The 18,179-nt window shown below is 43.4% G+C and overlaps 1 protein-coding gene across 4 annotated transcripts in view; it reads left to right on the top strand.

Moving 5' to 3' along the window:
• foxj3 (forkhead box J3) overlaps positions 1-18,179 on the top strand; it is a 74,999-nt gene that overhangs the window by 29,009 nt on the left and 27,811 nt on the right. For all 4 annotated transcript variants that reach the window (XR_015035877.1, XM_085777474.1, XM_085777472.1 and 1 more), the window contains exon 2: positions 1,637-2,162. Coding sequence is in view for 3 of the 4 variants with exons in the window: in XM_085777474.1 (XP_085633600.1) it covers positions 1,842-2,162 (321 nt within the window). In the remaining variant the exon portion in view is untranslated. The remainder of the gene's footprint in view (positions 1-1,636; positions 2,163-18,179) is intronic.

Genomic DNA, 18,179 nt, shown 5'->3' with positions numbered 1-18,179 from the left:
ATTGACTGCTGTCAAGGCTTTATGTATTCCCAGCCCTGCAGTCTGGGTTCACACTCAAGCTCACACATGCGCACGCACAGACACACACTCAAACACACGTGTGAGCATGCTTAGTCAAGAGAAAAATCCCACAACTTAGTAAGGATTCTTCAGTCTCCTGCCCGCTCTGTTTTTTTCCTCCCCTCAGCCAGACTGCAGTGTCATCCTGCTCTGTTTCTTTTCTTTTTTTTCTCCCCCCACTGATGCCCATGTTCACCTACATTTATAACTTTAGGCCTTTCTGCTCTCTATTTTAAGATGGGGGGTAGGGGGGTGGGGGCAGCGGCGGCGGGCGGCAGTGTGCCGCAAGGGACCCATGAGACAGGCTGTTGCTCGCCGCGCTCCGCACAGACACATACGGGGGCCGAGGACAATTTGCAAGACGACACTGACTGGCTTGTTTACGGCAGAGGCTCCGGTCGGGGGGAGGAAGCGGGGAGGGGGGAGGGAGGTAGAGGAGGAGGAGGCAGGCGGGCGAGCTGGCAGGCAGGGAAGTAAGGAGAGGGGGGTTTACTACCCTCAAGAGAGTCGGAATTCCTCCTGAGCCATTCCCCCCATTTGGCTGGCAGTTGTGAAAACAATTGCCTGGCATTTACTCTCTCCTTGTGCAGATGGAGTCCCAGCTATGAGTCAGCTCTGAGAGCAGCAAGTGGTGGAGAAAGTGGTGATCTCCTGCACAGCAAACATAAGCATAGAGATACTCGGGTTTTTGATGTTGGGGACGCGGTTGGTGTCTCTGAATATTTATCATTCTCTGCAGTATTGCCCATATGCGTATGTTTTATTCCTAATGTTAAAGGGATAGTCCAACATTTTGGCAGATTCGCCTATTGCCATAATGCCTATTAGTCATAGGAGTATGTTCATTGCTTTTAATTATTGATGCATGTTGTTTTGAGATCAGACGCGAGCTGCTCAGCAAACACAATGGAGGTGAATGGTACAGTCACCTGTTCCTCATCAAATACACAATCCAACAACTCCAAAACACTCTCCTGGACAAGTTGTGACCTGCACATTCACCATGCTATGAGATGATAATGTAACATTATGACATATGAAGCAAATACTGAGAACTACTTGCGCTTTTGAAATCACTCCGCCCAGCAGCCGTGTCTGGAATGTAGTTCCAGCTACGCATTTGCCTTGAAAGCAACTCTGTCTCGTAATGTTGCATTATTATTTCATAGTGTGGTGAATGTGCAGGTCACAACTTGTTTTTGGGCTTTTTATTGCATTTAATTGATAGCACAGTCGAGAGAGACAGGAAATGGGGAGGCAGAGAGGGGGAATGACATGCAGGAAAGGGCTGTCCAATGCGGGATTCGAACCAAGGTGAACCAAGTGAGCTAAACGCCGCCGTATTTGATGAGTTTGATGAGGGACAGAGGACCTGTACCGTTCATCTCCATTGTGTTCACTGAGCAGCTCCCGTCTCTGCCCCGCTGATCTCAAAACAACATACACCGATAATTAAAGTTAATAAACCTATCCCTATGACTACAGAGATTATGGCAATAGGCGAATATCCCTTTAAGCTGCTCCCTGGAACCAATAATATTTGACTAACGACAGTCTTTGTGTCCTGTTTCTCCAGAGCTGGCCTACAGAAGACGCCATGCTGATGTCCTGAACTGGGCGAAACCCTGACTTCATCCTCAACCCGTCACCTGTCTCCGTTCGTTGCTCCACACTCGACCGACGCTCCATCAGTCACCGAGCACCGACAACACCCGCCGCCACCTCCACCTTTTCCCCGCCCCCTTCCCCTCCCCGCCCCTCCTGCCCGGCCTGCCGTCGCCATGACGTCGGAGCTGGAGAGCAGCCTGACCTCCATGGATTGGCTCCCTCAGCTGACCATGCAGGCGGCCATCCGCAAGGCGGACGCCCAGAATGCCCACGGGCCAGGCATGGGCAAGAAGGGCGCCCTGCTGGATCCTAACACCACGCTGGACCAGGAGGAGGTGCAGCAGCACAAAGACGGCAAGCCGCCCTACAGCTACGCCAGCCTCATCACATTCGCTATCAACAGCTCGCCAAAGAAGAAGATGACACTGAGCGAGATCTACCAGTGGATCTGTGATAACTTTCCCTACTACAGGGAGGCGGGCAGTGGCTGGAAGGTAAGAGTGCAGATGGAAAATAGTTAAAGATGTATTTATGAATCTTTAGAATTCTCATAGTAATTTGGATTGTGGCTGTAGCTGCGCTCTGAAATTCAACAGACTCTGATTTGATGCCAAAATATGTCTTACCCATAGATCAAAGTTAAACTGGTTGATGGGTTTGTCTTCACAGAGGAATTCTCTCCTCTGACCTCACATTTGGTACGAAGCTGTTGACAGCATTTACAGAAGAGTTGAAACTGACATTCCTCGACTTTAAATCATTGTGTTGTGGGTGCCGAGCATCTTCCACACAAAAAGTGAGATGCCATTGGTAATCATCATTGTCACTTCTGAGAAAGCTTAGAGAGAAACTATGAGTACGTCAAATCACTCCAAGTGCCTTACTCTGACGAATGAAAAATGGTGCAGCCCTGAGAGAACCATATGAAGTGTAGAACCCTGGATTAATATTCAGAGAAGTGGCCCCTATCTGTGCGAACACAGACTAAATAGCCCATTCATGGGTGGTATTATTCATTGCAGATGCCTTGATAGGAGAAGGCCATTATGCAGAAGGAGAGAGCCAGTGCTGTGTCATCATCTCAAGGAGCCCATGATATACCGAGATGAAGCTATGCTGATTGCCTTTTAAAGGGCCCAGATGGAAATTGATATTAGAATGAGTTTTCCAATCAGTCGACGTTTATTGGAAATAGAATCTTAGGCACTGCTTTATTGCAGTCACACAAGATGTATGAAGCCCATTTCCTGGGGCGACAAGATCTGGCATGTGTACAGGCTGTATGGAGGTGTGTGTGTGTGTGTGTTTGTGTGAGTGTACGAGCGTGTGTAGGTGAGGCCGAGATGAGAAAGCATGTGTTATTATAAATGGAATGATTTTAGCTTTTGTGGGAGGCGTTTTGTAGGGGAAATGAATTGTTTTATATTTGCGACCTTTGTTTCCTCTTTTACCTTCATCATCCCTTATTTAGTTGTCAGCAACAGAGCAGCGTATGTGCTGTCAGTCTGCGAGGCCTCCTCTATCAGGATACGGGCATTTTCACGCCACCCTCATATCAGCTCTGCATTTTGTATACCATTTTACCATTCATTGCACACACATACAATTTTCTCCAGATGCAGAGATAAGGTTGCAGCGGTTAGTCTCTCCACTGTCTTTGTTGCTTCATTTCAACTTATGATTCTCTAACAGAGCGTCTCAGTGATCGGTCTGTATCCATTCAGATATCCTGAACTGTTAATAATTCCCTGTATCTAGAGAACAGCGTTGAGTTAATGATCATTCAGGTTGATTGATGTAGACCTGGTGATCTCTCACACACATCCACAGACTTTATTGCTCGGCAATAATAAAGGTGTGACTGACTTGACAAACTAAAATAACGCTACACAAAACACAATATTTAGTCGACACTCTTATCCACAGGGTTTGAAATCGTTCACTTTTTATACATTTACGAGTGGGTGGCCACAGTGGGAATCAGACTGGTGCTGCTGGCAGGACTGAAGCTGTGCTCTACCCACCGACTAGAGGAACTGCTTGAGCCAAAGCTTGGCTGATGTGTGATGTGCGGCTGTCTATGTACATTGAACTCCCTTTCTTTAAGGTCTTTGCCGTCACATGTGGCTTTATCATGACACCGGGTGATCTTCTCTGGAGTCACATGGTCAGGACACATTTTAGATATTAGATATTGTTGTGGATTCTAAATCTTGTCTTTCAGGCCTGGAGGTAATCACTGAAGATTTGGATATGTCGTAAAATCTTAACTGACGGAAGCTTTTTTTTTTTTTCAAAAAATAATTAGGAGATTTGTTGAAAATTTGACATTTAAAGCCTCAGTATGTAATGTAGTATTGGGGCTAAACGTTCAGATTCTAGATTGCAGCGCTAACTAGCTCACACCTCCCATCGGCAAAGTGATGGTGGCCGCCGAGGACAAACACGTTCACAAACTAACCGCTAACTGCTAACAATATCTTTGACCAATTTCTGTCGATTTTTTTTATCATTATTATTTTTTTTAACACACGTGCAGACTTCCACTCGTGCCTTCAGTCATATTTCACAGTAAAAAGTTACACAGGAGGACTTACAGGATGACATACTGGACATAGATCCGGTATGATCAGCTGTAACAACGGCTCTGTGCTCTCCACCCGGTTCAGCTGCAGCTCCACAGCGGTCAGAGGAGCCTCTGCTGTCCCTCTCTCTTTAGCCTGGTGGTTGCCTGCACTTTGTATGAGATACAGCTAAACATTGTAAGGTGAAAAGAACAAAAATAACTATGGTCGATCATCCTCCGGGCACAAGCCAAGTCACAGACACTAAATAATAGAGCGTTTGAGCCTAATTTGTCCGCTTTCGCGTACCGTATTCAACAATGGCGGTAGGTGCGCCGCCACCTACGTATGTATTTGTAAACAACTCATTCTAAGCTACAAGACAGCTTTCATTTGTATGCGGCTCTGATTAGACTTCGGTAAATACGTATTTATGAAAGCAATATTTGATTTTTGCTAATAAAAAGCCAAATAAGCTACATACTGTCCCTTTAAGGCTAAATGTAATTGGCATGGCAAAAGAAATGTGTCCATGTGCAAGCGTCTGTCTCCAAACTGTCTACAACTGGTTGATCACGTACGAGTCAGGGTGCAGCTGAAAGCAGTGTTGTGTCACGGAATAAGTTCTGTCCAAATTCAAAAGTTGAACAATAAAGGTGAGGTACAGCAGGACTGCTGCTCTGCAGGTTTGACTCCACTAAGCTACTCTAAAAGGTTGTGTGTGCATCAAATTCTGCTCACATTATTTCAGACGGATAATCTTCTCCTTACACTGCTGTCTAGTGAGCCCGGGGTACATAATGCATAGAATCCAATAAGCTAACTCATTAGCATTTACTTCTCCAAGGTTCTGATATTTTCGACTCTGTAAGATGCAAAAAAAATATTTTTGTGGGCATCCAGTCTGTGGTCAAGGAACAATTGATTACAGGTTTTCTGAGATTTCTACATGTGTTTTTTGAAATGAAACCATACGACGTTGAAAAGGTGAGGGTTTCTTGTCAGTGTCGGAGTGTCTAATATAGATTTGACGTAATTGGAATGATACCAGTCAGAGCAACTTATAGAATTTGCGTTGGTGGATACTGACGCTCTTGAAGCACTTTCTGGTTTAGTAAAACCTTGCATAGATGATCAGATTCTGGCCTAAATGTGGGCTGTGACTGTAGAAATACCCATCACATTTAAAAGTGAGAACCCACATCACTCAAACCAGGATGCTGTACAGCACAGGAAACACTGAAAAAAAGCGGTTTGAAGATGTGCTCATGGGCTAGAGCCTGCGTCACCATTTCTTTTTCTCAATTCTAGTTAATGGGGTGTTTTCCCTGCCGTCGTTTTTTTCTGAGAATCTAAACTGCTGAAATAATGCGTATAGAGTATATATAAAGTCTCGTCATTGCATAAGGAGCACCGGAATGAAATCCAATAGTGCTGTTTCCGTGCCCGAGGCATTTCAACGAGCTCCAGTAGCCCTAGGTTTGTTCCTAATGTTTTTGTGCTTGGAGAATTTTCACAAACCATCACACAAATTATATTTTCATCTAAGCCTGTGCAAAAGCCAGGGAAAAGTTTCACTCCCAATCACCAGGAGGTCACTGGGAGCTTGTACAGTTGTAATAGTTTATTGCTTTTAAAACCCTCAGAGATACGTAGCATAAAGCCTAATTGAAATTGTATAATTCTGTAATATGCATGCAGGAGTGATGTTCTCCCTGCACTGTGACTATGATATGAATCCACCTATAATGTGACTGAGTATGCATGTTTGTGTGTGTAATTAGTTGGAAAAGCAAGCATGCCTGGGTGGGGTGAATGTAGGTCGGATGTAGTCATCTCTTCTCCGTTCCCCTGGAGATGTCAGTCGCAGGAATTTGGGACTCAACGCACGCATGCGTCTGTTCTGTATGATAATGCAAGCTGTGCCGGCGAGATGAGACCGGGCTAATCCTGGGCGCCAGCAACTCATTTAATCATCTCAATAGAACTCCATTAGCCTGCGCTTTTAAGAAATATCAATAAGTGCTGTCAATAAAAGCAGATAATTCATCAAGGTCAAAAAATGTGAACGCCGCCTTCGAGAGTGCAGAATATGTGCCTGGCATCTATGTGCAAGCATTTAGATGGTGCTCTTCTTAACACCCTCTCCAGCTCTCCCAGCCACTTTTGATTCATATTTTGCAGGTTTGTCTAAGCAGCCTTGTGTACGACTCATATACTGTGGCTGTCATGTCCTTCTGTTCCCTGCATGGCAAACATGGGCTTTCTGAAGAACTGCCAGATTGCTTTAGGATATTTCACATACTTGAATTCCTAAACATACACTATACAGTACGTGCGAGAAATGCATAGGCGGTTGCTCGCAGGACTCGTCTGTATTGGAGTATACTGTATCGTCTTTTCTGTTACCTCATGCTCGGTTCCTGTCGTGTCAAAGCTTTTACAGTCAGTGTAAGCTGGCCCAGAGGACTCCTCTGAGATTAAAAGGTAAAATGGAACAGCCTTCTCCCACTTCAAGGTCAGGAGAACATGCCTTTACCCTGTAAGAAGCACTTAGTAAAGAGGAGACCTGTAATACTGTAAGGGCTTTTATCTTTGACTCTGATTTAGTATTTAGGACTACATACGAACATTTCAGCACAGTTATTATAAAAATAATAATAATAATTATTATTAATATGTTAGAATTCGGTATTGCACCTTTTTTTATGTATTTCAAAGAAAATGAGTAATTAAATGAATGGAAATTGCCGCTAAGCTCTTTCAGATGTGTTATCACAGCTTCTCGAATGTGCTCCGTCGCTTCACGGATGCTGCGTTGCGTGTGATGAATGGCAAATCAGCGGTCTCTCACTTTCGCTACAACAAATGTTTGTGGGGCAATGGTTGCATAAATGATTTGCAGACATGAGGCTTGAAGACACTTCAAGGAGACAGCTGCAGGGGAGGGGGTATTCCCCTACCTGCATGTATGATGATGGGCATTGGAACAGACAGGAAAAACCTTTACATACTTCTTATAATGATGGGATGAAAACATGTCTTTTAGCCTTTAAACTGCCCGTATTGAAAAGTTTGGATGCATAGTATATACATGAATCACTGTTGCAGAGGTTTAGTGTCATAGGATATTTTAGTGTATTGTATTAGAAGTCTACACTTTTCTTTTACATTTGAGTATTGCTTTTATTGATATTTGCAAAGCAAGTCATTCAACTCAAACTTGGAGCATTATTTCATCTCTCAGGTATTGCTACAATGATACCGTGAGGCTGCATGGACTAATTTAAGCAAACAGTCCTCCTAAATCATCTGCATAGACATCCTGACCCCCTCCTCCCAGCTCCAGCTCTATGCAGGCTGCCTGAAAACGTGAGACTTTGCTCACTTCACTTCACTCAGCCGAAGACACAGCGACAGTGTGTGCGATTTTTTTCTTCTTCTTCTTTTTTTTCTCCCTTTTCTTGGTATGTTTTCTTTTTTAAAATAAATGGTCAGGAACGGTATTGAATAGAGAACTAGAGAGACTCCACATACACTCTCAAACGTTGACCTCCACGTTCATCTCAAACCTCCTCTCGGCTCCTCGCAGGCTCACTCCAGGCAAAGTGTGTAAATTCCCCGCTGCATTTCTTCCAGGTGAAGAATGCCAAAGAAAATCTGGAGCAATTCTCAACCAGTTTAAAAATGCTTGAAATGTTTGCTCTTGAACTTTTAACTGTTGAAGAGATTGTTGCTACTGGCACGGGTTTATTTATTTCTTTTTCTCCTCCACACCTGAGTACAGGAAAAGAAAATTAGCTGCAAGAGCAACGTTCGCTACCGTTGATTGCCGAACAAACACCTCCCACTGCATTTTCACCGAGGCCCATAACTCTTACATGATCCTGTTAACGGGGGAAATGTAGCTTTGGTCTGTAAATCGTCCAATGTGCAGAGATGGGGCACAGAGCAGCCTTCTGCAGGGGCCCTGGACCTTGCTTTGATCTCATTATAAAATGCAAATACACAGTACCCTAAACAGATCAAAGGTTCAACTTCCCATTGGATCTGAGGCTTAATAATAGCAGCCTGGAGCAGTTTTCTATTTTTTTAAGAAGCAATTTGGGTAGCTACTGGTCCTCCAGGACATTATTTACTCTGGAGATAATATTCCTGCTTCTGACTAGTGACTAGCCACAGCTCAGAAAAACCCTGCTCCTGTTGCTTATTTAAATTTTTTTTTTTTTTGTGGAACGAGCATTTGCACTTCCTGCCCCTATCTTCCACCTCAAGCTAAGGTTTTGCAGTGCCTGAAATCTGAAAGTGTAAAATTGCTTTGGTGCTAGACTCTCTGATACCTTCATCTACTTTCTTAACCTGTGCCATCATTACACCGTAAAGCAGGCATTTAAATTTTAAGCACTTTGCTGATATTGAACTCTCAGTAGCATCAATGCATATTTAGAGAGTCACCCTGTTCCTTTTGTAGCCTTCATCCCACAATGATCCTACTGTAACTACATCCATTTATTTTTCTCTCCATTCTAGTGGTGAATAAACATGGGCTGAGACGAAGGCTGATGAGTGATGAGGTGATGCAGCTGTATTTTTAGTAATTTTAGTCTGGATTCCTTGTTAATTGTAGAGACAGAAAAAAAAGTGACTGCGTGCTAGCCTGGCGCTGACTTTGTCAGGTGGTGGGAGGGGTAGTGATTCACTCGGCAGCCAGTTTGATCTTGCTGTGAGGCGGGTTCCCGTGTCAGGAAGCTCCAGCCTGGCCACCCGCCCACCAGCCTCACCTTGCACCCGCCTACCGGCGCCCCACCGCTCACGCTCTGGCCCTTAGAGTGGGCGGGGAGAGCAGGCTGGCAGGCCTTGGCACGGATACATTTTGGCAGGAGCCGCTGTCCCCACACTCAGCTGAGTGAAGTGCTGACTGCAGTGCAGAACATAAAAGGCCCGAGGCTTCTATCGCTTCCTCTCGTGGCCCGCAGGCCTGTGTAGAGATGTTGGCTTCAATTTTACTTGAAACTGTAGCTGCCTTTTTTTTTGGCAGCCATGGCGATGGCCTCTCAATTCATCCCATGCATATACGTCTTCTGTTATCGTTTTAAACCGTCATTAACCCTTAACAGCTCCCTTTTTGTTCAATGTGATCCAGCAGCCAGCTGTAAAAGCTGTTGACCATGGTCATCAATTGATTCAGTGAACTTCCTCCTCTGTGATAATGAGATCTGTTGGAGTCGATACCTGACTCACAGACTGGAATACACCACTTGTGCCACAGCAATTTTTTTTTCCTTCTGTCTAAGAATCTTTTCTAATGCTGGACAATGATAGGTTGTTGATCCCTGCACACATCCTTACTCGTAGCTCCGGGCCTTTGAAAAAAACACTTAATCAATGTGTTTTGTTGAGCCTTGCTCTTCAGCTAGTAATTCTGGATGAATATGAGAGGGAGCGTGCCAGCCCAGTCAGGGTGGTTGGGCAGTGAGTTTCCCTATTGTTCCCTAGTTAGTTAAGGTTTGGCCTTGCTCCCAGTTTGAACTACAGATTTGAGTAGTTAGCTGAGTGGCATTAATAGTGAAACTGTTGCGACCCTGCAGAGGTCATGATCTGCATTACCATGTCTTTTCCAGAGCTCGTCTCTTCATGTGGTGACTGAGATCATCACCTCCAGCAGGCCGTGCCCTTGCTTTGTCACAGATCTGCAGCCTCAAGTGCAGTTGGGCAAGAAAATCAACCCCCGTGTCACAGTTATAAACCGTGCAGAGTTTGAAGCACATTTCAGAACAACTTGTAACTGGAAAAATCATTAGCTCGTTCTTAGATTCTTCGGAGGGGAAGATGAAGGGCTACAGGGAGCTGCTCAGAAAGTCCGTAGTCATCGTTTCGTGGCTAGAGAGATTCACACAAAAACAACACTTTGATTTCCCTGTGTATTAACTTAGTTTTCCCAGCTAATGGCCTTTTGCCCTCTGTTATATTTCCACTCGGTTGACTACCACCTTTGCATAATGCAGCATATGTACAGTAAGAGCATCTCATTGTTGAATATGTGTGAATGTTGCTGCACCATAGATCCTTTGAAGATGGATTGAGAGAGTCTGTTTTTTTTATGTTTTCAAATAGTTTGCTCTTGCACTGTAGTTAGGATCAATCTCAATCTCTTGTTTTTTAAAACAAATATATACTGTAATAGTTTTAGCTAAAACTTGTCAAGTGATTGTCAACTGATTGTAATTATATTTTTCAGGGCTGTTGCTGTTGTTGCTGTTGTTTGTTATTTTTGACTGGACCCGAGTGGCAGTCTAAAAGTGAGACATTTGGATCACAGTTTAGATTAACAGTCTAATCGCTGTTGACATCACAGTTTGATGTGTTATAATTCATTGCACCATACAATAGATACTGATTAAACATGTCAACGACCCTTATAGATTACTAAGTAGTTTGTAAATGAGACCCTCATGTTGTAAAAGCACACAAGCTACCTCAGCAGGTAGTCTGTTAAGAATAATTGGCCTTTGTTTGGATATATATCTCTCTCTATATTTACCGGGGTATATATAGATTTTTTTTAAACCTCATTTTACTAAACACATAAAAATAACAATAGATGAAAGAAATTCCTATACTGAATTATTTTGACATCACCTTGTGTGTTGTTTTCCTTCACTCACACATTTCTCCTCATGTGTGGTCACTCAGGGGGTAAAAAAGAGGCCCCAGATTAAGTACTGTATTCTCAATGAACTGCAGACGTCTTAACAGAGTCATAGCATCTGGATTTATTACTTTAGTGATGCTTTTGGATAAAACCTAATCCCCTCCTCCAGAAAACTGCTAATAAGAGGGCTACCGTCAGGCTGAATAATGGAGGAGAACCATAATGGCCGTTGAGTGTGAATATCAGGCTACCTTTGTTTACATTGGGATCACAGATGGTGCCTTTTAACATTGCCTGTTGTATGTGCACTGATTTTTTTTTTGCCCTGACAAGGAGGAGGTGAAAGGAGCCGGGTGCACAGATGAATTCTGCATGCTATAAATAGAGCACAGTCCTTGGAATCTGCCCTGTTAAACTCATCTAAGCTGCATTAGAGCGGCTATTGCTGCCACTGGTTCCATCTCTATGAAAATTAATTTAGGTTTTTCAAGTAAATAAGGTGTGGTTTAATTTAGAAAAAAAAAATCTTTTAGTAGGTGCGTGATTGATTGATGTTTTTTTCTTTTTTTCTTTTTTTTTTTCCCCTGGTCTTTTTTAAATGTAATTAATAATATTCATAATTAAGGTAGCCTGCTCTCCCTGAAGAACGGTTGCCTCCTGTGAAGCTTGCAGCTAATTTATCTGCCAGCACTGTAGCGTACACGCAGTGTTTCCTTTTTGGAAATGAAAGGGAAAGAGGCAGCAAGACTAATTAGCAGAGGCTGGAGAAGGATCTTTTAAAAAGTCTACAGCAACCTGAGACTGCTGATATGGTCAAAGGTTTGTAGCCCGACTTGAGTTAAGCCCTCCACCGAAAATCCACGTAGAGTGACTGGGAGCACGGCCACGCACGCTCGCCTCGCCTCGCCGCCAGACTGTAGGTCATTCACATCTGATAGGAATTTTTAAAAGTAGTAGTCTGGCCTTGATGATTGGCATGTTGATAAAATCTGCATGGCAAGTAATTATCGTGGGAATACGACCGGGCCGATGTTGTTCCATTTCTTCTTTGTTTTAATCCGCCCTCTCTCTTCTCTGGCAACAATTTAACCCGCATCACCTTCTGTGTCAGTCTCCTGCGGCTAATGGCTTCACTCTGCTCTTCGCAATCCCCTGCTTTTCTGGAATGAAAGCCGAGCAGCCTTGTCGTCTTTACACGACTCGGCTGCTGCCTGGCATTAAATGCTGCTTACTGATAAAGACGTCACCGTAGCCGAGGATGTGTAGGAAAGGAGGATTTTTTTTTTTTTCTTTTCTTTGCACGATGGCTGTCTCTTATCCCAGAGAGATATTTGATCATCCTGCTGGTGCGTCCTCAGTGGGGTCAGCGGTCTGTGAGAGAGGGGGGGACAATGACACAGCTGTGGCAGCCGTGTGGAACCAGTGATGGATGACATGCCAGAATGGGCCACGCTGCCTTCCCAGGCGTCGGTATTGACAGGCTCAGCTCCTGCATCTCACATCCAGCATCAGCGGGGCTAATCGCGGGTCATGCTGGCCACAGATGTGACACGTGAATATCGCTCCCGTAATTGCTCATTTGTCAACGTCAACTTCTCAAACGGCGTGTTTTCACAGCCACGTTATTGAGTGAAACCCTGCTGTAATGAACAAACATTAAAAAAAAAGAATGAATAAAATTAAATTAAATCTCAAAAGAAAAAGGCAGTGCAAGCGTTTCACATATTATCATCTTTGCAGATTCACCCTAAGAAAGGTCAGCCCCAGCATTGCTGGCGTTTAATGCAGCTATAATCAATATTTTTGTATCAGCCACCACATGACTGCTTGTATGTGAAAGGGATCGCTTGTTAGCGATGAACCCACAAGACAATTATCACCTGACTCTCCACTTCCCCTCCGTTCTACGAAGCATTTTTCATAACGATCATGTCATCGCTTTAGCTTTTCAGCTTGAAATTTCATGTTCTTTTGTTTTCCCCGTAGAACAAAAGGTAAAAACATCCCACAATCCTCTCCTCCTACTCATACTCACTTCATTAACAACAGGTTTGATCCCGAGACCGAAAGCTTCAGAAACATTTCTTTAGCCGAGGACCACTTACAGTGAGTATTTTGAGGGATAAATATGATGACTAGTGTAAATGATATGCTATTCTTTTTTCTTTTTTTTATTCATTTATTTATTTTTATATTTGTGTGTGTGCACTGAGTGATTATAATCCAAACCCTGGCTCTAAGCCCTTCAGCCTGTGCTGCACCAGCCACAAGGCCACAGCCTCTCCCCAACAGTTAATTGCATCTGAATTAGTCCATTAATGTGGCCGTGTAGAGGGATGAAGGGGTGCACGGAGGTGTCTGGCCTCTTTTGACCACTGCAATGTATTATTAATGGGTCAGCAAGTCTGGCAGCTCTGCATTAACTTGGCTAATGGACTGTAGGGTGGGTCTGTGATACCCTTTCAGAAGGAAATCAAATCTAATACACATTACAGGGGGAAAAAAAAAGCTTTTCTTAGGCTATTTTCAGAGTTTGTTATTGAGAATAGAACAGCTTTTTAAATGGAAGAATTGCCTCTCGCCATCCCTTTGTGGATTTGCTCCCCGCTGACAGGTTAGCTTGGTCAGCCCAAGGTTATACCGAGTCATCACTCCATGTGTCTCATGAACATGTACAGTAATGTACTTCGCTAATGAAAAGCTAAGCATCAGATCAGATTGATGCAAGCGGCCGGTTCTGGTTCTCTCTCTGCCTGTGTAGCAGCCTGCAGGCCGAGAGCATCCCAGAGCCTGGGGATGAGTGTAGGAAATGTTGCATGATGGGAACACAGCTGTAAAAGAAATTGAAGCTCTTTATGCAGCACCTTATGCTACCACCGACACCCCCTACCCCCCTTTTTTTCTTTTTTTTGACAGACATACTAATACTCTGTGAAAGTTGGCTCAACAGTACCAGGCAAACCAGGCATGGTTCTGGCTGTGATCGGCTCCAGTAACAAGACAAGGCCCCTTTCCACAGAATAAAATTCACATGTTGTATTTCATTGTGTTGCTAGAATTTTAAGTTTGCCCCCCGAAGCTCTTTGAATTTCCATCTGAGCAGACGTAATAGTGGTATATGGCTTGGGTCACTATTAGTTTCTCAGCAGACAACAGTTAAAAGAACATGACTCTGCAAAGATAGAAGGTTACAGAGTGCATGTGACTGTTTGTCTGATGGCAACATGCATATTGAGCAGCAGCATAAACTCAATAATGTTTGTGTAGACATGCAGGAATAAATAAAAGGTCAAAACGTCTCAAGTTTTTCCTCTTCTCTATATTATGTGCTCTCAGTAGGACTTGATTTGTTTTGCATTTTTATCTTCCAAGCGTCACGTTTTACTCTCTCTGTATTTAAATGTAAAATTTCCTCCTGACTATTTAAAGCCTCCAAGGTAAGAATATATACATTGAAGCAGCTCACGAAAGGCTTTCCGTGCCATTACTTAATTTGTCTAACTCTTAAGTGGACAGTTGGCACTACCCTGTCACTATTAGTAGCTGTAGTCAGTTCTTCATTGTTAGTGGGCACTGTAGTCAGCAGGCTGCTGTGAGCCATTGTCAGAGGATAGCATCAGAGGCTCTTCTTCTGGCTGATAATTAAGTGGCGTACTGACAAACGGCTTTCATCAGATCCCTCATGTGGAACTGAGAGCATGTGAAGGCTTTCAGGGAGGATAAACCAGAGGACGTCACTTTGCCTCCAATCTTTCATGGCCTTGTGCTGCCTCTGCAGTGGAGAAGGAAGGTGCCCTGTGTAGAGCACAGGGAGAGAAAAAAAAAAAAAGTGTGATCGTGCAACGCTCAGACGACCAGACTCAATTTACAGCATTGTGCAAGGCAGCTCTCTTTGCTGATATCGTCAGTCTGTGCTGGACCAGTTTCCCAGTTTGTCTAGATTGACCAAGCATACAGTATGTACTATGTATTTTTTCCCATTTGAGAATCTGTCAGTTGTTTTTTTGTTTCCTTAAGGCCGCCACAAGTTGTGACGACTTTGGGTACATGGATGGATGGATAGACAGACTGCCAGGGCACGATGATGTTGTGACAGTGACATAAAATGCTGGTCATTATAAAACCAATTGGCCCTATAAAATCGTGGGAAAGATCAAGACCAGTAGCAGCCAGGCTACGCAAGAAACGACTAATGAAAACTGGTGTGTGTTACCTTGTGAATGTGCGTTTCAAATTGGTGTCTGGATGCCCCGGCTAAAGACGGTTGATGAGTTAACGTTCGCTAATGTTAGCTCGGCAGCTAAAGAGGAGTGTAAGCTTTCAACGGGATCAATTTAGATCATATCTGATACCTTCGGCTTTAATTATCAGATGTGACTTAGCGCTGGTTGCCATAATTAGACGACCACAAAGCAGTCAACATAAAATTTAAATCTAATTTAAATTTCACTGTCAGATTTTTTTTTTTTTTTTTTTTTTACAGATGAGTGCACTGAAAAGGTCATTATAAAAAATGTCGGTAATACAGCTGTTATCCCTAATTGTGAGCAGCAGTACGTTGCACTAATTAACTAGAAACAGATATATTCTTTAAAATTAACTTCTAGTAAATCAACAGTAAAGTGCTGGTGTCAGAAATGTGTCTATTTTTGTCTCATAGGATTTTTAAAAACGTCCAAAAATTATTCTCATTTATTCTGTGTGAAACAAATACATGCCTAAGGTAGGCTAATATATCTACGGTAACAATTTTCATACTGTTATACAGCAATACAACAGATATACAAGTATTATTTCTCCCCCTTTGGATGGAGCAGTGACCCCATAGACTTTTATTTTATCATCTCCAATCTGGGCGTACTCTTTATCCCAGCCTAATCTACTGTAGTGTACTGACTGGTGTACCGTTAAAGAGTGTCATCTATCACTCAGCCCTGCCAGCTTCTGAAGAGGTCTGCCCTCATCATCGTTTCTCTCCTCTCTTCTTCTTGGTCCATTTCCAATGACAACCCCCGTGGAAGGTCAGAGATTTTCTGAAATAATCCACTTAATGAAATCATGCTACACTTCTGCATGCTACACCGTGCAGTTGTGTAGCAAGTGTCGCAACACCAGAGGTTGTTTTAAAAAAAAAAGAAAAAAAACGCTTTGGCTATATGTGTGTGTGTATGTGTGTGTGTGTGGGGTTTGGCTCTGAGCAAGAGAGTGAGACAGTGCGAGAGAGGCACAAATATCAGCAAAAGAGACAGAGAGACAAAGACAGATAGGTCTCTGAAGGACTGTGATCAAACAGGCCTCATATGAGTGGCTCAGGGCTTTTGTTGTAGTGTGACCTGCCATTCACTGTTGCATTAAGTGAATTTTCCCCCACAGCTTTTCAAATTTGCAGTGACTGCCTCCCAATTTACGAGGGGAATGCTCGAATTTCAAACGCAGCATTCAAGCCAGGGCTGTAACCTCGAGTGCACCTAGAAAATAATGCACAAGTTTGGGTTTTTTTTCCCTTGAATTTCTGCAGGTCCATTTCCAAGGCTGGCCTTACAGCAACAAAGCAGGTAGAGAAGGGAATGTGGGTGCATGCGCCTGAGTGAGATTGAGTTCAGAACGCTTACATTGGAGCTTTTGGTCTCTAACCCCACTGCTTCTGTTGAAAAGGGAACATCCTTGGTGCAGCCTTCATAAACTTCTTATACGCCACTAGAGAACTATGGTGGTTTTGTATTGGCTCAGCCAATTGTCTGAGCTCTATAGGACGCTCTATCCTTGGATTACCCTTAGAAAAATTACTTGGCAGATGGAGTTTGGGTTGCTGCTTATACTTGGCATTGGTGTCAGGTAAGCTCCACGTCTATTTCAGTATATGTTTGCAGATTTCACTGGTTAATGTTTACGCGAGTGGTTAATATGTAGACAGCTTACTTCAATAAGGCCCTCTGAAGTGATCAGAAATGGTTGTAATTGTAGCTTGCTTTTGTGCTAGGGAAAAAAAACCAGTCTCTCCTTGCACATGTACTGATGTGCTTTCCCTCCACTGATGAAGCACATTCTGTACCTCTGTCCATTCTCTTTACCGTTCCTGCAGTTTGGATGTATGGAGCTGGCCTCTGGAAACACTGCACCTGTGGAGGCCGATGCAAACCAGCAACCTTAGCTGTCATCTCAATTGGCTCCCCTGTAGTTGCACAGAAGACTTAGACAGCTTTCATTTCTTTCTTTTTTTTTCTCTTTTTTTTCCTCCTTCAATAAAAAAGTACAAGCATCTCACTATCGCAAATATTCTTATTTTTTTGTCACTTTTTTTTTTCTTCCACTTCTCCTGATAACATGTTCTATTTTGAGTCCGCACATGTAATCGCTTATCAAGCTAATTTCTTTTCTTGCATGTATTGACCTCATTATATGAGCCTGCCAGTGAAAAATGGGTTTAATTTAACGAAATGTTCACTGTTGTGGGGTGGGGTGGGGCAGAAAAATACAATTTCCCCATAGTGTCATCTTCTTCTGCAGAAGTAGCTGTTGAGTTTTAATTACTATAATACCTCAGTGTGCTACACTAGATGACCTGCGTCTAGATAGCAAAAGTTAACAATCATTCAGGTTTCCTGCTTTTCCTTTGTCTTTGCATTACAGACAAAGACACAGAGCCCTCTGAGCGCGCTCTAACAGGTTATTCTATTGATGACAGATTTCACCTTGGCGTGTATTTTTCTGCGGCAGGGCGAGCAAACTGTTAATGTTTTATTAAAACTACATACAAGTGAGTAAAGATCAGAGACTGAGGGGTTTAAGACCTAGCATGCGAACACATTACTACTAGATGCCAAGGGAGGCAGATCAAATGCCTTTGAAGATGTTACAAAAAATCAAGTTGAAAATCGTTATAGTTGACTTCATTGGTATTTGAGTGTGGGCTTTGGGTCTCTGGCTCGCTTCGCTAGATGCGAGAAAGTTTTGCGGTGTGTATGTGTGTGTGTGTTGGCTGATTTCTCAAGTCTGACAGTGTGGTGTCGTGGGGGAGGGGTCACTGTAGTCAAAAAGGCTTAAGTGGCCCTAAAATCGCTCTTGATAGGTGTTTTGTGTGATTATTATCGTCGCTGGATCTCAGGAAAAACCTCCTCGACAGTCACAGTTGAGTTTACGTCATGATTTACTACTTGTGATCATGTGTGGTAAAACAGGAGGTGACAGTGGTTTTGAGAGATCAAGATGCTGAGGGAGACGCAGCATCTGGCACTCCCTTTGTCATCACCCGGGAGGTTTTTCCTCCGTTCAGCCAGAAGAGCCCTGTCGTTCCA

This window comes from Trachurus japonicus, chromosome 5, assembly GCF_045865225.1.
Source record: "Trachurus japonicus isolate A0001 chromosome 5, Traja_1.0".
In the NCBI taxonomy this organism is placed as follows: domain Eukaryota; kingdom Metazoa; phylum Chordata; class Actinopteri; order Carangiformes; family Carangidae; genus Trachurus; species Trachurus japonicus.
Note: the sequence above shows the minus strand (reverse complement) of the source record. Positions and strands in the feature narration are given on the sequence as shown.